At 55.7% G+C, this 25,086-nt stretch overlaps 1 protein-coding gene and 1 non-coding gene across 4 annotated transcripts; one reads left to right on the top strand and one right to left on the bottom strand.

Moving 5' to 3' along the window:
• Positions 1-8,721: 8,721 nt before the first annotated feature.
• On the bottom strand, positions 8,722-8,812 carry MIR1669 (microRNA 1669). Its single transcript, NR_035162.1, has one exon. It is a non-coding gene; the product is annotated as a microRNA 1669 (primary transcript).
• A 253-nt stretch (positions 8,813-9,065) lies between these two features.
• SLC16A1 (solute carrier family 16 member 1) lies at positions 9,066-24,238 on the top strand. 3 transcript variants are annotated; one of them, XM_040652718.2, is made up of 5 exons: positions 9,066-9,097; positions 17,104-17,361; positions 19,649-19,792; positions 20,316-21,179; positions 21,497-24,238. In XM_040652718.2, exons 2-5 carry the CDS (start codon positions 17,145-17,147, stop codon positions 21,775-21,777), a joined length of 1,506 nt encoding a protein of 501 aa, XP_040508652.1. In that variant the 5' UTR covers positions 9,066-9,097; positions 17,104-17,144; the 3' UTR covers positions 21,778-24,238. The 3 variants fall into 3 exon arrangements, with proteins under 3 accessions (XP_040508652.1, XP_015154416.1, NP_001006323.1); XM_015298930.4 differs by lacking the exon at positions 9,066-9,097 and adding an exon at positions 9,259-9,536; NM_001006323.2 differs by lacking the exon at positions 9,066-9,097 and adding an exon at positions 9,259-9,289 and having other exon boundaries at positions 21,497-24,236.
• The last annotated feature ends 848 nt before the right edge of the window (positions 24,239-25,086 follow it).

The following is a 25,086-nucleotide window of genomic DNA, read 5'->3' as shown; positions in this document are numbered from 1 at the left end:
CCACGTGGGAGGTGCTGCCCGGCCAGGGCATCGCCTTCCGTGAGCCTTTGTCTGCACCATCATGAATAATATCAAGGTGTTCTGCCAAGTTCCTTCCAGCAAACCTCTGATTTCATTCAAAGTGACAAGGGACCTGATTTATTATACTAACGAGCAGGCGATAAATAAACATGACCTGAGAGAATCCCAGGCCCACAATCCCATTCTTGTTCAGCTCCTTGGGGGAGATGAAAGGTTTCCTGCAATTTCCCAGTGCTGCCCAGAATCTCTCCTACCCGATCTGCCAAAACTTTCCGCTGCTGTCGAGCCTGGCATTTGATTGAATTGACAGAAGCGGCTTATTAATTGCGCTAATGAGGGGCTGAGCAATATGGAGCAGTGCAGAGAGTCCAGTGTGGCTGATAGAGCTCTCAAAGCTGTGCAGAGCATAAGGTCACCGCGTTGCCAGGCTACTGGCTGAGCTGCCTGGAAAAATAATACGCAAACCAGTAGGTGACTCTGGGAAAAATATTGCTCCGTAACTCACATAATTAATAGGACAGTGATGCTTTATTTGCTTAGGAAGGATATACAGCGGGAAGGTCTGGAGCTTGGTGCTGCAGCTCAGTGCATGGCAGCGGAGGGGCAGCGCTGGGGGAGCTCTGTGGGTGGGGAGCAGCAGCGGTGGATGTGCAGACTGAGCACAGATATGCAGGCCAGGCTGCAGTAAAAGGTGGTGGGAAGGTGTCCACCGTGAGCCACCCCGACGTGTGACCTGAGGGAGGCTGCAGATAGGTGGTAGTGTTGAGGAAGCTGTCCTGTGTTTGACCCGTACTCGTTTCTCAAATAGAGTTGCAGAGAGATGAACGGGGCTGATTAGAGCCGCAGCTTTGGCAGAAGGATGTTCTTGGGATCTCTGATCTCCTGAGACATTGGTTCCCGCTGGGAGGTCACCATACAGCCCCTGAGGGTTTGTAGCAATAAACAGGAGTATTTTTGCTCCGGTAGGAAGGAAAAAGGCAGAAAAGGGACAAATACCGATCTTAATCTGTTACTTTGCATTCAATTTTAGAGCCCCCATTCAAGTTCTCCAAATGGCACTCACCAGGGGAGCTCATCCTCATACCAAGACTGTTATCTACACCAGGCCCTGCAGCACGAGCCCCCTGATTTGCAGTGACAGCTCTTCCTAAAGCAAACACCGAGGAAAGCTCACTGCTTTCCCAACTCCTTTGGGCTCACCTGGGCTCCAGAGAATGGCTCCTTCATCCCTGGGGTGCTGTGGGGGCTCACCTATGGGCAGGAGGTGTGGGAGAAAGGTGGTGGGCAGAGGAAGGGCAGCCTGACCCCTGGGGCCATGAACAATGGCAGACAGGCAGTGGGTGCTGGGAAGCACGAGGTGGGGGGGGAGGGGATAGAATGCAGGCCCACCTGCCTGCCCCACGGCCCCTGCCTCCCAGCTGGCCATCCCATCTCATCCCTGCCCCATCCTTACCTGTCTTGCCCCACCCCTGCCCCATCCCTGCCCCATCCTTCCCCCATCCTTCCCCCATCCTTCCCCATCCTTCCCCATCCTCCCTATCCTCCCCATCCTCCCCATCCCCGCCCCATCCTTCCCCAGCCTCCCCAGCCTCCCCATCCTCCCCATCCCTGCCCCATCCCCGCCCTCTAGCTCCTGGTGGCCCCAGCCCTGCAGTGCCTCTCCTCCCTGTCCTCTGAGGCAGCCACTTGAAAGCCTTTGTTTCTCTCCTCTGGAGGGAAATGGAGCAACGGATCAGGTTTCCAAGATGGAAAAGCAATTTCTTCCCTTTTAAATTACCCCCCATTTTGTTACGCTTCCTAATCACCTCTGGCCGGGCTCACACAGGCTGCAAGCACTGCACACTGCCTGCCAAGCCCGGGCCTATAGCCCAGTGCTGTGCCATCCCTGTGCAGCACAGCAGGGCTGAGTGCAGGAAATGGAGCGCTGGGAGCCTCGATTCTATTCCCACTGCAGTAGAGGTGAGAGCCCACGTTTGCTGGTGCCCGGGGTGGAACACACTGCCACGCTCCTCTGCCCGGCTCCACTTGCCAGCTTAAATTTCACTTGGGAAAAAAAATACTTAAAGAGACCAACAAATAACAAATAACAAGCCTGGCAGCCGGCCAGTGATTCAAAGGCTCCAAAAATGAACTAAATTTGCAGCTGGCCACGTTCCCTGCCTATCTTGGCAGCAGCGCTGCTGTCTGAACACCTGCCAAGGGCAGAGCACTGCGGAGCACTGCCTGGGCACCGCGGGAGCACTGCTGGGTCTGGAGTGCTGGGCTTTGTGCTCCCGCTGGCTGCAGGGAGCAGGTGCTGGGCCAAGGAACGTGCCCTGCAGAGCTGTTTGCAAACAGCGGAGCTCAGCATGGCCACGTCACCCTGCTCCTCTGCTCCCTGCCCTGGGCAGAGCGCCACTGCAGAGCGGCACTGCAGAGCGGCACTGCAGAGCGGCCCAGTGCTGCTGGGGCTGATGCTCGGGGGCTGCTGGGAGGGACGCTCGGCTGCATGCAGGAGGCACAGGGGGCTGCTGCGAGGCCAGCACTCCACAGGGCATGGCTAACTGCGCTAATGCTGAGTGACACCGGGGCACGGGGAGCGGAGTTGGGCAGTGCTGCTCAGCCCCCCGCTCCAGGACGGTGTCATGCGAAGCAGTAATTGGATCCTGGGATTTGCTGAGTGATACCGTGGATTATTTCACAGCCGTCGTGTCCCGGGGTAATCTTGTTACGGTATTACACAGCCACGTGCACGCACAGCTCTGCAGGGCCCACGCGGGGATCTGCCCAGCGCCTTTGTGCCGAAGCATCGTCTGCAAACTCACAGGAGGGTGGGAGGTGTGCAGGAACAGCTGGGGCAGAAGCAGGCTGAGCAGCAGCTTCCTGCTGCAGGAGGTGCAGCCGAGCCCCGACTGCTTCCTGCTCCTCCTCGGCCCTCGGTGTGGGATGGGGACGTGCGCAGCGCGGGGCACAAAGTCTGTGTTTCAGCGGGGGAGGGCCGAGCTTTGGTGCTTGTGCCCCACTGAACTTCCACCCACAGAATGCGTATTGGTGCCTGGCAGCAGCGGGTTTAATCAAAAACAAACTTCTGCCTTGTTTTTTGGTTTGTTTATGCCCAGCTGAAGCGCTGCAGCTGCAGCCAGCTCTCCCACAGCAAATTTCCAGCAGGTTAACTTTGGACTGTGATAATAACGAATTATCTGTTAAATGCACATTGGCAGGGAAGCGTCTGATGTTCCTCCAGCTGCTCCTGCTCCAGTTTGCTCTGGCTTTTTTTTGTACCTGTTAATACATTTTGTTCTCTTTAGCCTGCAAACCAGGGAAAGGGTAGCAGTGTCTTCATCCCAAGAGGGAGCACGACCTGCTTAGAGCACGACCCACTTAGAAAGAAGGCAGGCTTCGTTTATCCTGAAGTGGGGCTTGGGGAGTAGCAGCAGTGTTTGTTGACCTGCAGCTTATCAGCTGTTATTAGAGAGGGATGATAACGCAGAACGAGCAGCTTGTGGGGCACATTTACCCCACTGTGTTTATGGGGTATTTGGGGTCTGTTTGGATGGTGGCTGCGGTTGTTCAAGGATCTCCTTCTGCATCTCCATGGGGCCAGCACACGCATGCATGCACATGGCCAGATTCCTGCCACGGGCTGCCGTGCGGCTGTGACTGGGTCAAAAGACATTTTATGGGGCACCCTCAGGTGAGAAAGCAGTTCTGGCTTGTCCGTCAGAGTCATCAGATTGCTTTGCATAACTTCCCTGCCTTCACAGCTCAACCGCAGGAGTTATGCTCAGCAAACACGAACAGCACATGAAGAATACGGGGCCGAATCGGGCAGCAAGCGGTGGTTTTCATGGGTGCTTGGCAGTGTTTACCTGGGGTGTAATCCCAGGCTGTGTGTGCTGTGCTGTCTGCCCGCGGCAGCGCTGCGCTATCTCAGACAGCAGCACTGCGCTGACGGTGTTACTGTGGGAGCGTCTGCGGGAGTGCAGCTGAGCAGAGGACCTCAAAGCATGGCCGCGGTGTGGGGAGCAATGGGATGGCTGCACGGCAGCTTCTCGGGCTGAGAGTCACCTGCAGCCCTTTTGCTGAAGCAAAAGGCAAAGTCCCATCAGCCGCACGGGGCCAGGACTTCCTCCAGCGCTCAGTGTACTTTGGTGGTGCTGGACTTGGGCCTGTGTGTACGCAGGGAAGGGGCCCGAGCTGCTTCAGAAGGTGCCGGCCCTGGGGACGAGCACCCAGCACGGGGCCCCACCTCCCCCCCCGTGCACACCAGCCCCGCTCACCCATCCCGGCAGCCCCAGGGCTGGGCACACCGGCAGCCGCCATGCATGCAGCACACCGTGCTGGGAACTCCTCTGCAGGGAATTTTCCTCCCAGTATGCGCAGTCGAACAAAGCTGGAGGACGGAGGCTTTCCTGACATTGTCCATCCCAGCTCTTTGGGAAAGGAACAAGCGGGGTTTTGGAACAAGCAACACATCTGTGTATTTACACATGCACACAATAGGTCGTGTGCTCACCGGTGCTGAATGGGAGCAAAACGTGGCTGTCCCATTGCCAAACCCTGCCAGCAAGGGAAAGGCCAGGAGAGCATTGCTGATATGCACAGCCGAGGGAGCTGCCAGCACACAGAGCACAACAGGGCAGCACGGTGGGGGCTTTCCTTCCATTGCTCACACCCACACAGCCGGGGGTGAGCAGTGGGGTGCTGGGACAGAGCTGTTCCACCCCAGCACCCGGCTGCTGCCGTGCTGCTGCCAGTGAGCCACACTGGGGCACCCGGGTGGGCTGGCAGGGAGCAGACACAGAGCAAAGTCCGTGCTGAATCCCCATGGCCTCACAGTCTCAGAAGCCGGGCCACTGTCACTCCACGGGTGTGAATGTGTCTCTAGCAACTCCAGAGCTGCCCTGCTTGGTGCCCATAGGGCTCTGCATCCCCTTGATCAGTATAGGGGAAATGAGCAACTCCCTGACCCCTCGGCTGCTGCCTTCCCCACCTGGCTGTCACACGGGCACAGGGCAGCCCTGGTCCCATCCTGGCAGAGAGAGTGCCCGCTGTGAGGACAGAACCAGCCCTGCTGCTGGCACGGGGCCCCAAGGCTGCAGGTGCCTTCCTCCTGCGGTGCCTTCCTCCTGCAGCTGCCTTCCTTCCCAGGGCTCCTGCCAGCCTGGCCACCCTTGCTCAACCCACACAGGTAGCCAGCGCTTCCCATAGGGCGCAGAAGGAGTAGTCTCCTCTCATCCACCCAGACCAGGAAATCCCAGCCCTCTGGCCCTTGCCAGGCTCCAGGTTTAAAAATACTTAAGGAAAATAATCCTCAGCTTCATCGAGGCCAAAGAAATTCTGGGTAGGTTTCAGAACAAACATTGGCGGCTGTGTTTTGTCTCCTCCGCTCCCGCACTCCGGCCCTTGGCTCAGCACTCACTGCCTCCCGGGGACTCACACAGCAGCGACGTCCCGGGACTGTGTTGGCAGTGCTGCCAGGCAGGGCAGGCTCTGGTCTCATCCTGCTGTGTGTCTCGAGGCCCTGAGGATTGTCCTCGGCTGCTTTAGAGCACTGAGAGTGCACTGAGCTCCCCAAAGATGATGCAGAACTGAAAATACCAAGTCATGCACGGAGAAATCGGGCGTTGTGCAACAGCTGCTGCAGCGTGGGACCAGAGCTGGAGAGCAGCCTGGAGCTCCAGATTTTCCCTGTGGTGAGAATGTCCTGACATCATCATGCGAACGTTTACCATCCTCGCAGGAACAGGAACCAAAGGTGCAGGCAGTGGGGGCTGATCCCACTGTGCCATCATGGCGGTGGATGCTGCTGGCAGCAGCTGTGGGTCACAGGAAAATAACACAAGGCTCTGTGGATGGGGACAGAAGGCAGGTGAGGCAGTGCAGTTGACAAATGAAGTCATTTCACGTGGGATGTGGTTAAATGATTTGCAGAGCCCCCACCTCTTCCTCCCCACCCCGAGAACAGGAATAAAGTCATTAAAACAGAGTGTTCTGGGACAGCAAAATCCTGCTGGAGAGCACTGAGGTCTGTCTGGTTATTGTGGGAGCTCTGCAGAACCGGACCCTGCACCGGTCGGACCAGTCTGGATGTCCCCGAGGCACTGACCCCACTGTCAGGGGATGGGAGTCAGGTGGGGCTGCAGTGGGGTGTCCCTCTGCAGCATCACCCCGAGGATGGGTCCCTGCGCCCCACATCAGTGCGGTGCTGCATCCTGGGGCTCTGCCATCCAGCCCAGAGTGTGATTCACCTCCAGGTGGGCTCTGAGCCCCTCTGAGCCCCTGCCACCCCCTGCGGGCAGGGAGAACACCAAAGTGGGGACCCGTCGGGCAGCCAGCGCTCAGGGAGCTGCACTGGAAGCAGACAGGCAGCAATCTGCAGTAGGGCTGGCAGCCCCCGCAGCACGCAGAGGCCTTCCAAGTCCCCATGGAGAAGGAGCTAGCGCTGAAAGTACACCGAGCACCACCACCTCCCTCTGGCTGCAAGGACAGCAAGGGAGGATGAACAGATGCGATTTCTTGTGCCAGATAAGCTTCTTGGCAAGAGGTGGCACGCTGGCATATGCTGTGCAGCAGCGGCCCCGGGAGAGCAGCCTGAGCACATTGAGAGGTGAGGAATGGGCACAGAGTGGGGGCACAGTGGGACCACACCGTGTGTGATGTCCCTTAGCGTCCACTGCGCCATCTGCACGTGGCTGAGGATCCCTTACATCCGGGCAGCACACAGAGGAGAGCGCACAGCTCCCGGCCACGTGCATCACTGCATGCGCAGCGTGAAGGTCGCAGCAATTGCAGGGATTTTCCATTGATCATTAGCGGCGATTTTAAACATTTTATCAACAAACAATTTCTTCCTAAGACGCGTTATATTCTAAACAACGACAGCAGTTGTAGCACAGCCCTAAACAATGTCACGCCTTTGTCATCCATCAGAGGCAGAGCTGCTGCTCCCCGGGGAATGCCCGGACGCCTTCTCTTCCACAGCCATTGTCCCAGGGCTGCTGGGGTGGGTAACCTCAGGACCTGGAGGTGGGGTGAGAAATGTGAGCCCAAAGGTTCAGAAAACCTTCCCAAAGCCGTCAGGAAGCTGACGGATATCTCAGAAGGACAGGCTTTCCCAGGAGATTTCCAATAATTCCTGGATTTGACTCCCGTTGTTGCCTCTCTTATCAAGCAGGACACGCACGCTGACAAAGACGGGAGGGCTGAATTTGCAGCTGCTAGAGATATTAGTTCCAATGGAAACCAAAGCGAGCGATTATCTTTTGAGGTTACTACAGGCCCTCGGTGTTTACAATGGGATACAGAAATCTTGAACTCAAAATCCTGAACTCAGATTGCTCTGCTGTGACCTCTCTCTGGAAGTGCATTGGCTGTACCAAATCTTAAACTCGATTAGCAACGAATGCAGCCAGTAGTGGGGACAGCAAGGCTGCTTATAGCCGCCTTTAAAGGGCGGCTTTGTTGCCCAATATCCTGAAACAATATCCTGTTTTCCTCACGAGAAGAAAAAAATTCCTGAAGGGATTAATACTAAATCCATCTCCTAAAGGAGGCGGAAGTGCAGTGGCGCTGAGCACGGAGGACTCCTTTCTCCATCTGCAAATGAAGGAGCGGTGGCAGCGCCATCCCGCAGCCATCCCAGCTCACTGCTGCTCCCATCCCGTGCCCCAGCAGAGCACTGCTTGCAGGTGAAGGCGTTGCAGGAGCGGCACTTGGAGCCTGCACCCAAATTCCCCATCTTTAATCACTGTTCATCTCATGATGAGCGCAGACCTGTCCCTGCTCTCCGGGTTGCTCAGAGGTAGATGTAGCAGGAAAACCTTCCGCCCACTCTCTCGTTGGGTTGGGTTGTCCTTCAGAAGTGGGTGAGTGAGGTTGCTCTGCTTCCAGCGGGTGCACCGGGTCACGGAGTGCCCCGACACGCACAGCACACACCCATGCACACACTCACGGGGGTGCAGAGTTGCCTTTGATACAACAGAGATCGCATCTCCCGCTGCTGCTCCCGGTCCCGGAGCTGAGCTCTCCCCTCCGTTCCCTCCCATGGCTCTGAGATGAATTACACCATACTTCTGCTTTAAAACGGAGCGTTCAGCATGCAACCCAGAACACAGCTGACTTCATTAGGCTGCGGGAGAGAGCAGCTCCAGAAAAGCATTCAGAGTAACAGTCATCTGAGCAGGATTTGTCACATGCGATGCGTCACTGCTGCAGCTCTGCATCCTGAGCGTGGGGAGCTCTGGTGCTGATGTAAGAACCTCATTCGTGTGCCATGCAGTGCCTTTCCGTGCCCGAGCTGTGCGGCAGCATTGTCTGGAGCAGGAGAGAGCAGTTGGACATCTCCGTGCTGGGGAGATCTGCTGGTGGCCTGTCAGTACTAAGGGGGCTGTAAGGAAGGGGGCAGATTCTTTTGCAGGGTCTGTTGTGACTGGACAAGGGGAAATGGCTTCCAACTGAAAGAGGGGAGATTTAGAGTGGATGTAAGAAAAGTTCTTGGTGCTGAGGGCGGTGATGCACGGGCACAGGCTGCCCAGAGGGGTGGTGGTGCCTCATCCCCGCAGACACCCAGGGTCAGGCTGGGGGGGCTCTGAGCACTCATGGAGCCGCGGGTGTCCCCGTTCAGTGCAGGACCAGACGGCTCTGGGGGGTTCCTTCCAACCCGAACCGTTTTGTGACTCCATGACGGCCGAGCCCGGCTCCATGTAGGCGCAGCTCTGGGCCCCTCCCCGCCAGCTGTGCCTGCTCTGAGCCCACGGTTCCGGGCACGACGTCCGTTTGGGCGCAGAGCAGCGCAGCCGGCAGCGGGGGCTGCTCGAGGCCGCCTCATCCGCCATCCTCGCGGATACGCCACAACCGGGCAGCACAGCGGCTTCTCGGAAAAGCCGCCCTCCAGCTCAGGCTGGGGACAGCCAGAAACGCTCTGGTGGATGAGGGAAGCGCCGCGGCCGAACAGCACAAAGTCGGGCCGGTTGATGCCGGGCGAAGCACCGCCGCCAGGGGCCGCGGACGGCGCTTCCCGCGGACCCGCGCGGACCGAAGGGCGGCCCCGGCGCTCCCCCCGCACGCCGTCGAGCCGCGCTTTCCGCTCGGGGCGGTACGTGCCGGGCCGCACGGGAGCCGCGGCCACGCGTGGGGCGCTCCGCGCACGTGGCGCCAGGACGGAGGCGGTGCCGCTGCCGGCCCCACCCGCTGCCCCCGCCCCAAACGGAAGGCGCGGTCCCTCCGCCCTTATAACGGCGGGGGGGGGCTGGGGGAGGCGGCACTCGGCCGGCGGCGGCACGCGCAGGTAGGGCCCGGCACTGCGTTGGGCCCACGTGGCGATGGGGGGAGGGATGGAGCGTAGAGCTGGGCTGGGGGCAGCGCGGTCCTTCCTGGGAGGTCTCGGGGCTCTGCGTGGTTGGAGGAGGGGATGGAGGATACGCGGGGAGGCGGCGGGACCTCGTGGCGGGAGCCTTAATGCTGCGGTTCGGTTCGGCCCCACGCCGGCGGGATGCGCAGCCCCGAGCCCCGCCGTTGGAACGGGAGCGTGTCCGGTGAGCGCTGAACTCCTGCGTAGCGCTGGGGGCCCTGCCCGGCCCCGCCGCGGGGATGGGGGGCTGAACGGCGGCCGGTGGGCCCGGCGGTGGGCTGGGCTGGGATCCCCCGCCGCTTTGCGCTGCCCTCGGCGCGGCCTCGGGAGCCGCTGGGGCCTCGGGCCGCACATGCACGGCGCCGGGTCGCGGTCCGACGCCGCTCGGCGGTCCGCTCCCGGCTCGCTGTGCCGTCGGAGGTGTCTGCCTTTGTGTTTCGTCACCTTTCCCAGCGAACTAATTCAGGCCTTGCTTTTCTTGGTCGCAGTCGGGCCCGCGTTTTACTTTCCTCCCCCACGTGGAAGAGCGGCGGGAGGTGGTGGCCTCCAGCGCCCCGCGAGGTGCTCCTGGGGGCGGGGGGGGTCCGCGCCGTCGGTGATGCGCCCGAAGCCCTCCCGGGTGAGGGCCGTCCGAAACAAAGGGGAGCGCTGAGCGGGGCGCTCGGGGCCCTTCTGTGCCGCCGCTGCGGCCGCTCGACGGGGCGGCCCCCGGGTGGGCGATGCCCCGCTCGTGTTTGTGGCCGCTGAGCGGGGAGGGTAAATCTGCTCCGCCTTGCACGCTGCAGATAGCGGGGATGGATGCGAGGAGATTAACCGAGTTCTGCGTGGCGATAAGAAAAAGCTCCCGCGGGAGCTGAGGCCCCGGGGGCCGCGTGGGGTGCGTGAGGCCGATCCTGGCTGCTCTGCTGGGGCTGCGGAGCTGTGCTCAGCCCGGGGCCCACGCGTGGTTCCCCCCGTGGGCACTGAGGCTGCCCCAGGTCCTGGCAGCTATGAGTGGAGGTGGCAGCACTCTGCCCTCCCTAGGCATGGGGTTGCAGGAGGCAGTGGGGGGCTGTGAGGCCCCGGCCCCCACCGAGCAGCCTGATGCAGTTGGAGGTGTGGGGCTGCCCCGCTGCAGCAGGCCGGGCTGGGTGATACCCAGATATAAAGACCACAATGGCCTGCTGCTGCCTGGGGCAATATAGCAGCCCTGCCAGTGTGTAGGAATGTGCCTGGATCCTGTGGCTTCGGCAGTGCTGTCTGCCCCCAGCACGTGCTGTGGGCTGTGGGGTTGCACGGGTTGGGGCCTCACAGCCCCCCGCTGCCTTTCTGTGGCCATCCGGGGCCTCTGGTGAACTCACTCACGTTGGGGTGAGGTGTGCAGGCTCAGGGCCGGGTGGTGGGCAACGCGTTGGGAAAGGCTGTGGTGCTCACAGTCTGTAGCTGGGAATAGGCATAAGACGTCTGTGGGGCACTCACCTGCCCCATAGGTGCGGCCTGCACTGGGCTTACTTGGTGTTCTTGGGCTTTGGTGTCAGGGGAGCCTTTTAGATCCATCCCAAGGTGCCTGAAACGTAAGGGTGTTTGTTTTCTCGCTTTTCTGTATGCCTGAGGCCATTCTGCGGTGCACAGGCATCCCTTTCTCATGCTAAGTGAGGTAACTTGGTGTGGGCTGTCTCTTGGATGCCTCTGCTCCGGGCTTTTCTGGCCATGGAGAAGAGCAGGGCTGAAAGATGCCGCTGCTGGGCCTCAGGATCTCCCCAGGCTCCGCATGCTGGCCTCAAAGGAGCCATCTTCAGCTCGTGGTGGATCTTCCAGCTGCGTACAGGTGTGGTGATGGCACGCTGTGAGCTTCCCTGCAGTGTCACAGCTGTGTCCATATCCCGTCCTCCAGGCGGAGGTGTGAGAGCATTGCCACCTCTGTGCCCACCGGGAGGGTGGGCAATGTGCATCTGACCTCTCTGCTCTCATGCTTGCTTGGATGTATCTGGCAGGTAAGGTGGAAAATACCCGGGGATCTGTACAGGGCTGGAGGCTTGCGTGTTTCCATTCCATAGATCCTTCATGAGGAGTTGGAAAGTTGCACGTAGCCTAAGGGAGGCAAGTTGTGTCTCAGCACTTCAGTGTTAATGTTGTAGTTTTATGACTTCTCCCACTTCCTTCGGTGGAATAAGCCCATAATAGCAACCTTTTCTGATGAAGAAAGCAGGAGCCTCTTGCCATTATTGTCTGAATGACTCATTTTGAGCTGCTCCCTTCAAGCTGCTGCTGTGTAATTGTGCTGCAGCCAAAGAAAGCGTGTGTGGGGGGCTGTAGTTGGTTCCCAAAACCACTGTCCTGCAGGTGGTGTCAGGTAATCTCCATCCACATAGCTGCAGCCGCCTCCTCTGTGCTTGGGAGGCTTTAAAGAGAGATGGGGTGGATGTGGCTGAGAACAAAGCAATGAGCTGCTGCCCTCAGGGAAGAGAGGGGCGGTTGTTTTGACCGAAACAGCTGTGAGGCTCTGAGGTTCTGCAGCCCCACACAGTGAAACCTGGAGCGGCCGTGTCCTTGGCTGTGCGTATCGATGTCTAATGAAGGAATGCTGGTGCTGCTTGGTACCACATTTTTCTCATTCTGAGAATTTCTTGGCGAGGCACAGATCGTCTCTGAGGCATTCCTGAGTGCTGCAGTGCTGAGGCTTCTGTGCGGAGAGACGCATCTCTGCTCCTATCAAAGTGTGGTCTGCACCTGGGGACCTGAGAATGAAACCTGCATGAGGGGATGCTGAGAGCCACAGCCTTCCTGGGATGGGGTTGGAGGGCTGCAGGTGGGCTGGGGGCTGTGCTGTGCATGGAGAGCCCAGCAGGAGCTGTGCCACAGTGCTTTTACTGCTACCACCCCAGAGCTGTGGGTCAGAGGGATCTGGGAGAGCTCTGCCTGAGTCATGGCCATTGCCAGCATGTAACGTAAAACAAAAATCAGCCAGGGTTTTTTTTTCCCCTTGATCCCTCTGGTTGCTTGCTTAAGCTTGCTTCGTGCTTTCTCATACTAGTAAGGCTCCTGGTCCTTGCTCAGACAGGCTGAGATCACTGGTGGTAACACCTGGAGACAGCAGCCTGGAATGGGTGCTTGTAATGGACCTGTTTTGGTGGGAGAAATTGGTACCTGCTTTCTTGTTTGTTTTGTTTCTCCTTCCTGCCCCGCTTTGTGCTTCTGACAAATAATTTCGGTGTCCTGTTGCATCAGCTCCCTGCAGGCAGGGGGGCAGTGCTGATGGCTGCAGGCGGTGAGGAGCTGCCTGGATGGGGTCAATGCACAGCGGTGCAACCTCCTTGCAGCCCACGAGCCAGGCGTGGTGGCTGCCGTGTGGGAGATCATCTTCAGATCCCTGCAGTCTCTGTCCTCAGCCACTGTTTGTAGTGGGTGATGCTCAAGCGGAGCCCGCAGCCCCGCTGAGGTGAGCGTTGGGTGCTGCTGAGTGGGCTGCTGTGCACCTCTGATCCTGCACTGCAGGCTGGGGCTTGCACTGCTGTGGGATCCAGCGCTGAGCAAAAGGTGAAGGCAGCAGCCACTGGCACCTCTGCTGCGGAGCACGAAGCCATGCCTTCTGGCATCTGCTTGTCTCCTTGCCAGGCCGGCAGACTGCAGCATGTCTGGGGCTCTGCTGGCCATCCTTGGGCAGAGGAGGGGTGCTGAGCATGCTGTGCTGTGGCTGGTGAGGGAACCTTGAGCTCATCTGTGTGGGCTGATGTCCTTGGGCAAACTTTACGTGCCGCTGACCTCGCATCACCCTGGGAACAAACGCTTCAGCTGAGCAGGACCTCAATTGGGTATTGTTTTGGTGCAGAGTCCCTGCGAATGCTGGGTGGTCACGTATGCCATGCACAGCCAGGTTAAAACCCTGGCTAGGGGCACTCGTTGGAATTACACACCCATGCTTAATTCTATAAATGTGCTTAAAACCAGTGGAAGTGGCATCTTATTAGTTCGTAACAATCTCTATTTGATCTTTCCTCTGGCCGGAAAATGCCCTGATCTGAAGCTGTGAGATGTTGCTTGCTCTCCCCAGCTTGCAGTCGCTAGCAGCTCCATCTCCCCAGTAAGTAATAGCAATAGGTATAAGCCTGCAGCTCAGGGTGAGGAGCTCTGAGGGGTGCTTGGATTGTGCCCTGGGTGCTGCCTGTCCATGGCAGCTGAGCAAAAGCCCTGCCACTGTGGGAAAGGCTTTAAAAGCCCCCGAGACAGTGAGTGTGATAGGAATGTGTGCCTGGTGCAGTGAAATCCTGAGTGGGAGGGGTGGATGTGAGGGGACAGGCAGAGATCTGCAGGGCTGGGACACTGCCTGCAGGGAGAACCCCCTTCTGCCCTGAAAAAGAGCGCTGTGAGGTTACCTTTGTAATGGGATTGCCCCAGAAATATTTTGCAGCATTTGTGGTGCCTTTTATAAATGTGAGCCTCTGTCTCTCTCCTCCGGAATCCTGCCAATCTGAGGCTTTAAAAAGCACAGCGATTTGCTGGGTTACATAAGTAGAAGTCTTTAAAATCTTCCTGATCCAGGCACCTTCAAAGAAGAGACCACGATAGCAGCACATAGGGCCTGGGAGAGGGGGAGGACTGTGGTCTTCTCCAGCATCCGTTCCCATTTGCTGCACTCCGGATTGCATAAAAAAGCCTCAATTTCTGCTCCTGCCATTGCTATGCAGGACGAGGGCTTGCTGTAGGCTACCTGTTCCTGCAGGTTTGTCAAGACTTTACAGGCTAGCAGATGTGATACTTGCAGTCATTACTTGGTCTCATCAGTCTTAATTACTGCAAGTATGGTTGCTTTGTTTCCTAATAGGGCAAACTGTAGCTGGCTGCCTGGCAGCTGTGAATATGATTTCCAAACACATCTTACATGTTGCTGCTCTTCCAAAACAGAACTGTAAGTGTCATAACTGTTCACTTACTTTATATATTGTCTTCTGCAGAGGGGAGGGAAGCTTTCCCTTTGGACTGGCTGCCTTGCCCGTGCTTTTCCTCTCCCATTTGAAGCCTCCCTTTGATAGAAGTAGTATTTTAAAACTCTCCTTCCTTAATGAGGGTTTGCAATGAGTCAGGGGAAAAATGCTGTGACACGCAGAGCTCGTGTAAACCCTCCGGCATCAAACTTTGGGGATCTTGCTTAATGGTCTCCAACTTCAGTCCAAAGTATCTCACTATGCGTTGGCACTACAGGAGAGGCTGTCTTGCTCTTCAAAGGTCTTTTATGGAAGGATGCCACCCGAGCAGCCATAGAAGAGGGGTGAGCCCAGCCACAGTGATTTTTGGCACAGCTGAGCTGCTTGGGAGTGATGGAAGAACTAAACCTGTGTTCCCCAATGCCTCACCGATACCCCTGGCGTTCTGTTTAATAGCTGTTACTCCCAGTGGCCTTTATTTGTGCTGTTGGGTGGTTTGTATTACTGAGACTTTCGTTACCAAAATAGTAATTAAAAATCAAAGTAGTTAAATGATGCCTTAAAGCTCACTGGGTGCTGTGGGAACTCAGTATGGCTCAAAACCTAACAGTGAGCTGAAGGCTGTGCAGTGTGGCTGGAGGTGGTGTCAAACCCCAGTATTCCTATCAGGGTGTAACTTAGGGGTGGGTTGCCTGCATAGCCATAGGGCAGAGCTTGTGGTTGCTTGGGGTGAGCTGTGCAGGGCTTGGCTGTGCTGTCCCTGCTGGGGACCAGCTGGTGGCTTCAGTGAGTTGAGCTGATAGGGGCTGCTTAGAGGAGCATCCTGTGAATGATTCCTGTGTCTGGAGGAGCCCATGTGCTCATGACAGTCATGTGCTGCGTGGGTGAATTACCCTTCCAGCCAAAAAGATCCATGCCTGGCTCAGGCTAAACCAGTCTTAAAGGCTTAGGGCAGCCTCGGGTGCTGGGCTCCCTGCGGTGTGGGGCCGGCTGCCTCCCCCAGCCTGCCAGCCCAGGCCTGCTGCTTGGCAAATGGAGCTGTGGGGCCACATGGGGCCTGGCCTGTGCTGTGAGGTGAAAGTGATCTGGGCACCCGTGGGAAGGAGCTGGCTGCCAGGAGCACGGCAGGACGCGCCAGGTAGATGCTGGCATGAATGTGGCCGTGGATGCGATGGTAATCACAGTGAGCCCCGGCGGATGTGTGCTATAAATAGGGCACATCACACCTCTGTGCCAGTTGGTGTGCTGCTTCATCTGCTGCTGTGTTGTGGCGTCACTTATAGGAGCTCCGAAGAAGTGCTTTGTGCTCCTTTATGTCTTCAGGTGAAAGCCTGAGCTGGAAGACTGTACGAGAGGGTTTAGGCTCTGCTGGAGGAGCTTGATGTGCTCCTTCCTTCCCCTCTGTGCTCACAGGGCTGGGGGGGCCCTGCAGTGTTCCAGCTCCGGGCTCTGCCCTTCTCAGCCCTACTGCCTGCAGCAGACATCTTGCTGCATGGGAACCCCGTGCTGAAGGCATCCTGAAGTCTGCAGGGCGGTGTGGGAGCTTCAGGGGCTGAGGCAGTTCCTGTTGTTTTGCATACAGTGAAACATGTATGTTTTGCATACAGTGAAATGCGAGCGGCCGATCTGGTTGTGTTTCCTCTGTGGGGTGGATTGTGCTGCTCTCTGCTGTCTGAAGCAGCCTTGTTTTTTTTCTCAAGTAACTGCAGCTTCAAGGTGTGTGCCGGCTGTGCAGCGAGCACAGGAGCTGTGGTGCTGGGAGTGCATGAGCAGCACTGTCCCAGCTGCATTCCCTTGCGCTGAGAATGGCCTTTTTGGTATCAGAGGAGGGGGTTTAGTAGTGCTGGGATGCAGAGTGGCTGTGGGGGTGTCCTGGGAGGGCTGGAACACCTCCCCCTCCCTGCCCCAGGGGAGGACAGAGCCCTGGCAGCATCCCACTGTTGTTGCTCACAGCTAAGTTTAGCTGCAGCCCGTGACCTTCAGGAACTGCAGGACTAATGGGTGTGCTGTCTTGACGCCTGCCTTTTCTTTGCAGGAAGTCCTGGCTTGTGCACGTAGTTTTATCTGGTGGGTGTGTATTTAAGAACCCGGGGGTGCTGCCCTGCTCTGGGCGGCCCTCTGTTGCATGGGGTGGTTGCTCAAGAGGACTTCAGGAGTCCCTTCTCTTCTTACTGATTCCCCATCTCAGGGTTTTCCTGATCTTCCTGCCCACCTGTGGGCTGCAGGAGCCCCAGCACACCTGCCCCTCACCTGCCTGCATGGGAGCACTCACTGCTAGGCAAAGCACTGGCGTCTTCCTGACTTTCTGTGGGTGACGGATCAGGAGATGTGCGTGGATCTGCTGGGATGCTGCTCATCAAATGAGAGCAGGTTTTGGGGTTTCCAGCTGTGCTGGGGGTCCCAGGCCCCAGCCTGATGGGTGCTGTATTGTGGGACCTTGCAGGGCCCGGCGTGGTGCTGCTGTCAGATCAGCCATGTGCATGCCTTCTTTTTGTCACTGTGCTCAGCTACTATTGGTAAGATCACAGCTTGCCCTTTTCAGCTTATAATAGGAGATCATCTCTTAAATATGTACTTTATAAATATGTGCTTGCCAGTGCTTTTAAAGGCCACCAGTGATCTGAGTGTTTGATTTAAAATAACCTTCCAAGGCCTGCCTGCAAACCTGGGTTCTCCCCACTGGGAGCAGCCATCCTGGAGGGAGTTGGGGTGCTGGTGTGGCTGCCAGCTTCCTTGGCAGCACTGGGGTTGTTGGGTGTTGTGCTGACCTTGTGGATGGGGCCCTGCGTAGCAGGGAAATGAGGTTACAGCTCTCTGTACTCAGCTGAGATGATACTTTGTCCTTTGCAGATCTTTGAGCCCCAGCTGATCCATTGCCAGCCTCATTCAAGATGCCACCGGCCATTGGAGGCCCTGTGGGATACACTCCTCCTGAAGGAGGCTGGGGATGGGCTGTGGTCGTCGGAGCCTTCATCTCCATTGGATTTTCCTATGCCTTCCCCAAATCCATCACTGTGTTCTTCAAAGAGATTGAGGTCATCTTCAACGCATCTAGCAGCAAAGTCTCATGGATCTCCTCTATCATGCTGGCTGTTATGTATGCAGGAGGTAAGAGAACTGAGGACAGCATGTGCTCTTGCATTGGAGTATGTAATGCTGAGCCTCATTCATTGCATCTTGCTGTAGTGACAGCAGTCAAAACTTTAGCAGAGTTAGGATTCATTTGTTACATGAGAGCAAAACTTCTTTAGCAAGCTTGCTTGGAGTAGATTGCTCAAAGTTCTTTTCAGTGCCCAGAATGCAAAAGCTGGGTTAATCTGTCCTCCTCAGCAAAGCTGTAGGTAAGTTCTTTCCGGGGTATTACAACTTGTGTAATTCTGCCCTTGTTCTTGTAACAATGTGTGGCTGAGGATCTGTCTGTCCTCAGCACCTGCCAGAAGGCTGGGGAGAGTAGCTGTGCTGAGCACAGGAGCCCTGTTTGTAGGGTCTTTTCCTGGTTCAGGATGCTATATTTTGGAATCCAGCAAGCAATAACTGCCTGCCAGAATCTGTTCCCTTTTCTGGTCAGCTCTGACTGCTGAAATGCATTCTAGAGCGCACTGAAAACGGATGTAGTCTGCTCTTCCCCATTGGTGCTGAGCAGTGCCTTAGACAGCTTGTGCTATTTGGAGATGGCAGCATGCACTAGAAGAGCAGAAACACGAGCAGAATAAAGCCAACTACTTAAAGTGAAACAGCTCCCCTCTCCTGTGCTTCAGAAACTGCTTGCAGTCTCTTAATCCCCAAGCTGTGCATTTTATGTTTGCTTTTACACCAGCAAGTAGCAGGCAGACTGTGCTCTGCTGGGGTGGTGTGTTCCAAGTCCTTGCATCTCCTGTCCCTAAGCCCTGGTGCCTTGTGCCAGCCTGCACATGCAGTTTTGCACCGGGTAGCCTGGCTGAAAGAAGTTCTTATTGGGACCCTGCTGTTGTGTGTTACTTCAGAGGCAAATCAGAGCTTGTGCTGCTGCCATCCCCAGCTGGCAGGGTGCCCGGTCTTATTTGCATTTGTGCATCAAAAGGAGCTGACGTTCGAGGCCTGGCTGAGCATGAGGCTTTTCCTTTTGGGGAACAGGCTCTTCTTTGTCCTTGCTTAGCAAGCGAGGCAATGGGCACATCTCTCTGCTCCAATGTTATAACAAGCTTGTAAACAGTGTAGCTGCCTTAATGAGGCTTGATCTGGGCCATTCCTTTTCCTAATGCACTGAGAACAGTCCCTCTGCGTGCCCCAGAACCTGTGATGCCTGCTGCCCCTTGGACTTGGGGTGACTTTTGCTTCTAATCCTGAAGACTCCCTTGTCCTTTGCCTCATGCTGATGCTGCCAGCTGCTCATACTGGACAGTATCCATCAGATCCAGCAGCTCACTGGCTTTGCACCACTTGCTGTTACCTGTGCACAGGCAGATCCATCCCTCTGGCCTGGTGGAGCACAGCCTCCTCCACTGCAGCTGCTGCTGTGGCAGCTGGGCTCCCCAAATGTTCTCTGGGCTTTGTTTAAACTAGGCAGAAAGGTCAAGTAGTGTCTGAGGACCCATGAATAACATGTTGACAACCTTGCTATCTGTTAATGGTAAAACTAGGTCTGTTAATATTCAATGGATGTTCATTCAGTTTATTTAAATACATTTTAGTATCTGTTGAGCATGCTTTGCAGTATCTAATCACTGTTTGCTTTGGATTAAAGCTCCTGATAATGAAGCACTTAAAAGGCAGTGTGTGGAGTGATTGGGCTGCTCCTGCCTCAGGGGGTAGCAGTGAAAACTTTGCCTCAATCTCCCTGACACTGTGCAGGAGCCTTCCCTTCTGCAAGCCCTTGGTGCACTTTGCCCAGCATCCATCAAAGCTGCTGCTTCGTGGCCTCATCCTCCATCAGAAACATGTTGGATGCAGGCTATCACCATGTTATGCTTTGCCCAGCCCCTGGGCCATGGTGGCTGCAGAGCATGGAGCTGGGCCTTTGCTCTGGTCCCTGGGAAGCTGTGGGGCAGCTGGAGGCCTGACAGATTCCTGCATAGCCCATGAAGGCTGCTTGCCCAGGAAAGTTGTGGCTTTCAGCAGCTGTAAGCAGCTTCTGGGGCTCTGCAGGGCTGCAGTCCTTGGCACTTGCTAGAGTCTTGCTTTTTCAGCTGGGATTTCAGCGTGTGCTTTAACCAAATGTCACTATCTCTTATCTCCAGCTGTCTTTGGCCTGTCAGTCCTTCCCCCTTATCCCAGTTCCTTTGCTGGGTGAAATGGCACTGTGCAGAAATGAAGCCTGTGGCAGCAGACTTCCTGTGTGCATGTCTGCCTGGTCTCCTGTGCGAAGGTAACCACGACAGTAACTCACCTCTGGGCACGTTTCCTTTTGACTCTCCAGGTCCCATCAGCAGCATCCTGGTGAACAAGTACGGCAGCCGGCCCATCATGATCGTGGGTGGGTGCCTCTCGGGGTGTGGTTTGATTGCAGCCTCTTTCTGCAACACCGTGGAGGAGCTCTACTTCTGCGTGGGGGTCGTAGGGGGTAAGTGCCAGCTGTGCTCTAATGGGATTGCAGCTGAGAAGCCTTTCTCAGAGGAGCAACTTCTGTCTAGTAATTCCTAGGAAGTACTTGCTCTGAATTTGCGTAAGTCCCAATTCCCTTTATGTATTCAAGTAAGAGAATGGCCCTGGTGATGCAATGCAGAAGGAATGTAAGTGCACAGGCGCTCATTTGCCTACTTAAAATAGAAAGCTTCCCGTTATTCCTGTCTCAGGTTAGGGTTGTGCCACACCAGTAGATGTAAGGTCTGTCAGGGGTCAATGGCAGTTCTGTCTTTAAAGCTCTCCTAACTCGTGCACACACAGCTTGTCCTCCCAATCACCTCCACAATGGGTGTTGAGATGCTGAGTATTGCTCATACAGGCTGAAGGTTAATACAGCTGAAGTGGTACTATTGAACGCAAAGAACTGAAGCCCTGATCTCTTGCTCCCCTTACTCAGCCTCTCTGTCATCACTGCTGGCTTGCAGGGATGTAGAACTGAGTCCTTTGTTTCTCCTCTTCAGGCCTTGGACTTGCATTTAACCTGAACCCTGCCTTAACCATGATTGGCAAGTACTTCTTCAAGAAGCGTCCCCTGGCGAATGGACTGGCCATGGCGGGCAGCCCTGTGTTCCTGTCGACCTTGGCACCTGTGAACCAGCTCTTCTTTGGTGTATTTGGCTGGCGAGGGAGCTTCCTCATCCTCGGTGGTCTCCTGCTGAACTGCTGTGTTGCTGGGTCCCTCATGAGGCCGATTGGTCCCAAGCCAGACCAGCTAAAAAAAGAGCCCACTAAAGAGGTGTTGCAGGAAGCTGGGAAAGCAGTGAAAAAAGGTGATGGTGATACGAGCACAGACCTCATTGGTGGGAAGACAAAGAAAGAGAAGAGCACGCTTTTCCAGACCATCAACAAGTTCTTGGACCTGTCCCTCTTCACACACAGAGGCTTCCTGCTCTATCTCTCAGGCAATGTGATCATGTTCTTTGGGCTGTTCACTCCCTTGGTCTTCCTCAGCAATTACGCAAAGAGCAAGAAGATTGCCAACGAGTCTGCGGCCTTCTTGCTGTCCATCCTGGCCTTCGTAGACATGGTAGCCAGACCTTCCATGGGACTGGTGGCAAACACCAAGTGGATCCGACCAAGAGTCCAGTATTTCTTTGCCATCTCTGTGATTTACAATGGGGTGTGCCACCTCTTGGCCCCCATGTCCACCACCTACGCCGGGTTCTGCATTTATGCTGGTTTCTTTGGCTTTGCCTTTGGCTGGCTTAGCTCGGTGCTGTTTGAAACCCTGATGGACCTGGTGGGAGCGCAGAGGTTCTCCAGTGCTGTTGGCCTTGTGACCATTGTGGAGTGCTGCCCCGTGCTTCTGGGACCCCCCCTGCTCGGTAGGATGCCTCTGTGTGCTGCTTCTCCCTGTCTGGCCTTGCTGTGGGTCCCATCTGTGGGCAGTGCTCTCCATTCCTATGGGGCTCTGTCCCTGGGTGGAGGTGAGGGAGGGTGAGCAGCAGCCCTGGATCTGCTGTGACATCTGGGGGAATGGGAGGTGGGCTGAGCCCTGGTGTGAGCTGGGGGAGCAGAAGGAATAGGCCTGAAGCAAAGGTGGTGGATTGGGCTGCTTGTGGGAATGCTTCCTCAACCTCAAGCAGTTTCCAGGCAGCGCTGGAGGTAGTCTTGCTAAACTGTCCCCTCTGTATCCCATCAGGTAAGCTCAACGACATGTATGGTGACTACAAGTACACATACTGGGCCTGTGGGATCATCCTCATCGTCTCTGGGATCTACCTCTTCATTGGGATGGGCATCAACTACCGCCTGGTGGCGAAGGAGCAGAAGGCGGCGGAGGAGAAGACGAAGAATGAAGGGAAAGAGGAGGAGACCAACATCGACGAGGCTGAGAAACAGAAAGAAGCAAACAACGACGTGGCGACCTTGCCTCAGAAGAGCACAGAAGATGGTGTCAAAGAGGAGGAAAGCCACATGTGAGGGACTGGTTTTAATCCCAGTGGGTCGGGGGGGAAGCGCCGCTGTCCTGAAGCAGTGTCTGGGGGAATGCTCGTGTTGGGCGGCTGTGAGAAGTGTTTAAACCAGGTGTTCATTTTTAACCAGGCTCTGAACTGTCGTTCCATCTGTGTTCAACAAAGGTAACAGAGCTACATGCGCAGTATCCTCGCATGTTTGGGGTGGGGGTGGGGAAGGGATGACTTTTTTTTATATTCTGGCTTTTTAACAGTAACATGATTGTACTAATATGTGCCTTACAGCCTTCAAATCTAGCTGAATCTGAATGAGCCTTAACTCTAAGCCGTGCTTTAGCTCTGTATTCTGCTTGGGGTATGATGTGTGTGCGTCCGTGTGCATCTTTGGGAGTTCTGTTGATAAAAGCCATAAAAAGCGGGATACTGGGTTTGTTGGAGCACGATAGGTGTCAGGGCTGAGCCCCAGATGAATCCTGCTTCACATGCTTCTTACTGCAGGCGCTGGGCACGGGGGCAGTGGGTCTTCAGCTTCCATGCCAGGTGCCTCCTGGCTCTGTTAGGTGGCCTTCAGGCATGTTTTGAAAACTTTTAGCTACTGTAGTTCTCTAAAATCTTTTTTTTTGTAGTTTGGTTCTCATGGGATAAACAGGTTGGAGAAGGACGGCCGCAGTTCATGTCAGGCCGCATCTCTTGTGTGGTCGCCCACTCTGGGCCTGAGCAGACCCTCTGGGGTGCATCAGTCCTCCCCCAGCAAGGCATGGCCTGGGTGCTGGGGTCTGCGCCCACGGGTGGGGAACCTGGCATTGCTGAGGCAGAGACTCTTCTCAGTGTAATAAGATGTAATATGAAATGTGTATGAGTGGAGCTCAGCTGGCACCACGGCGGGGCTTGGGGCAGGTGGCATCCCTTGGCCTCTCCACAGCAGATCCAGGACAGGCTTCTACCTGGAGGACACCAGCCCAGCATCCTATCCAGCTGAGATGAGTGGGTTTGGATGCTTAATGCTTCGCAGACCGAAGGGGCCGGATGGACCAGACTGTTGTAGATGCATCCCTGAGACAGGCATTCTGCTTTTCCTCTTTTATCTCTTAGAAAAAACCTCCTTTCCTTGCTTCTGTTCAACTTAAGATCTTAAGGTGATGCCTTACCGCTCTCATCTAGGACATGTAAAGGGGAGGAAAGAATTTGTAAGTATTTATTTTTTATTTTTTAGTGTTGGACAATATCTCAATGTACCTGGAACAGGTTAATGGCTCTTAAGTTACAGTACACGTTGATCAGAAATCTTGTGAGAGGCTGAGTATTTTTTCAAATAAACTTTTTTTTTACAATCATCCCTTTAATGTTTAACTCTTCTTTCACGCTGACAGCACGTTCCAGAAACGTGCCAGAGGATGTGTATTTTTTGGGCTGGTTCTGGGGAGACAAGTTGGGGTTAAAGCAGCAGGCTGACCGGTCAGGTATGGTGCAGAGCAGTTCCTTAGCAGGTTCTTGTGTTGTGAGAGAAGAGGCAGCAAAGAAACGTGGTGCTTCCCTTTGAGGATGGCTGAGCATTGGCATGCAGATCTCTTCCTGCTGCAAGAAGCTCCTTGGCCTGAAACTCCTGCCTGCAGGAGACAGTGCCTTTTCCCATGGGCCTGGCCAGGGCTGACATGGTGCCCGACATGGGGTGTGTAGGAGTGCATGTGTGTGCATGCCTGTGTACGTGTCTTACTGCTTCACTTGCAGTCTTTGCATGTCAGGAAAACACAGCCTTGGGGAGAAACTGAGTTCCTGTCTGCTTCTCTAGCTGTACAGAGCTGCTGCTAGTATGGTGTGCCCTGCTTGGGCTGGAAGCTGCTGTGGTTTCAGCAAGGGATGAAGTGTGTTTTGTGCCTCTTTCAAATTCTCTAGCTGCAAGATGGCAACAGCCAGGTGCTCCTATGCACTCTGTTTTTAGAGACAGCTTTCTTCTCTTTTTAGCAGGATGCCTATGAAAGCCATAAGGTTCCTCTTTATTGCCCAGTGGGGGCCACTTCTTTGTCTGCTCTGTGGACAGGGCTGTGATGGAGGGGCTCCCACCCCAAGCCTTGCTGCAGCCTCTGGTGCTGTCTGTGCTGCTGTGGGTGTCTGCAGGCCTGGTGCTGCCAGGAGGGAACCCAGCTGCCCCCTATCAGCCCTGTGGGGTGCCTGGTGCCCGTGGTGGCCTCACTCAGGGTGCTGACTGCTCTGCCCTGCACCTCTCCTGGCTGCAGCAGTTCTCCATCATTGTCAGCCAGCTCCAAATTTCACAGGAAAAAAAAAAGGCCAGGGTATTTCATACTGTAGAGTAACTTTATAAAGCCAACAGTATTTTTGTACAAAAGGTCTTTATTGTACTGAGCTTGTAATACTGGAAAACCAAGTAATTGTATTTTTTTTGTAAGTGCTGTGTCTATTGTAGTTACCATAACTGGTTCCTGTTGCAATAAACTAACCGTGATGAGCTGCGCTGTGGTCCCTGTTCTGTAGGCACAGATGGGCCCAGTGGTGCTGGGCTTCACCTGGTTGTAAGGGGGTAGCAGGGGTATGGAGGCTGAGCTGGTTCCTGAGCCCTGTGTGGGGTCAGGCAGGCTGTTCCTGTGCTTGCTGGGTGTTCTTGGATGATGATTCCTTCCATGGAAGGTCCAACTGCTGTGCTTGACCCCTGTGAGCCTGGCAGGAGGAGTCCATCCTCTTCCGCGGAATCCAGTAGCACAATTACTGATACACACTTTACTGTAAGTAACGCTGCTTCCCTGCCTGTGACTCCTGAAAGGCAGCTGGGCTGAGGGCCAACTTGGCCTCCTCAGGAAAAGATGTTTTAATAATTTCCTCCTGTTTTGCATTGGTGAGCTGATAACACTCATTCCCCCGTCCTGCTGTTTATTCGAGGTGGCTGACGGCGCTTCACTGCTTGGGGTCTGGCTGAGGGCTGCAGCCCTGCCTTGGGCTTGGGGGTGATGAGGAAGGGGCTGCTGTGTGGCACGAGGAGTGCTGCAGCCCTGCGTTGGGCAATGGGGTGACTCAGGCTTGACGCATGCTGCAGGTGGCTGATGGGTGGTGGCACCACGGCCTCTGCCCTGCAGCCTCAGGTCCCAGGGGAGGGAGCAGCGCTGCTGCAGGTAGTGCTAACCCTGTGTGGGGCTGCTGTAGGCAGGTCGGGGCTGTGGGGTGTGGAGCTGACCTGGCTGTGCTCTGGAGGAGTTATCACAGGCGTTTCCTCGAGGCGTTTGGGCAGGCTGCCTTCCTTCCTCCTGGGGCAGCAAAATAAAATTCCCTTCATAGCAGGTAGAATTGAGGAAATAGTTGGGAGCTA

Source organism: Gallus gallus, chromosome 26, assembly GCF_016699485.2.
Source record: "Gallus gallus isolate bGalGal1 chromosome 26, bGalGal1.mat.broiler.GRCg7b, whole genome shotgun sequence".
In the NCBI taxonomy this organism is placed as follows: domain Eukaryota; kingdom Metazoa; phylum Chordata; class Aves; order Galliformes; family Phasianidae; genus Gallus; species Gallus gallus.
Note: the sequence above shows the minus strand (reverse complement) of the source record. Positions and strands in the feature narration are given on the sequence as shown.

What these genes read in the sequence shown, in the direction of transcription:
- SLC16A1 (XM_040652718.2), top strand. Translation starts at nt 17,145, where the DNA reads ATGCCACCGGCCATTGGAGGCCCTGTGGGATACACTCCTCCTGAAGGA. An exon ending in GGCTGTTATGTATGCAGGAG is followed by an intron (nt 17,362 to 19,648) that starts GTAAGAGAACTG and finishes TTGACTCTCCAG; the next exon opens with GTCCCATCAGCAGCATCCTG. An exon ending in CTGCGTGGGGGTCGTAGGGG is followed by an intron (nt 19,793 to 20,315) that starts GTAAGTGCCAGC and finishes TCTCCTCTTCAG; the next exon opens with GCCTTGGACTTGCATTTAAC.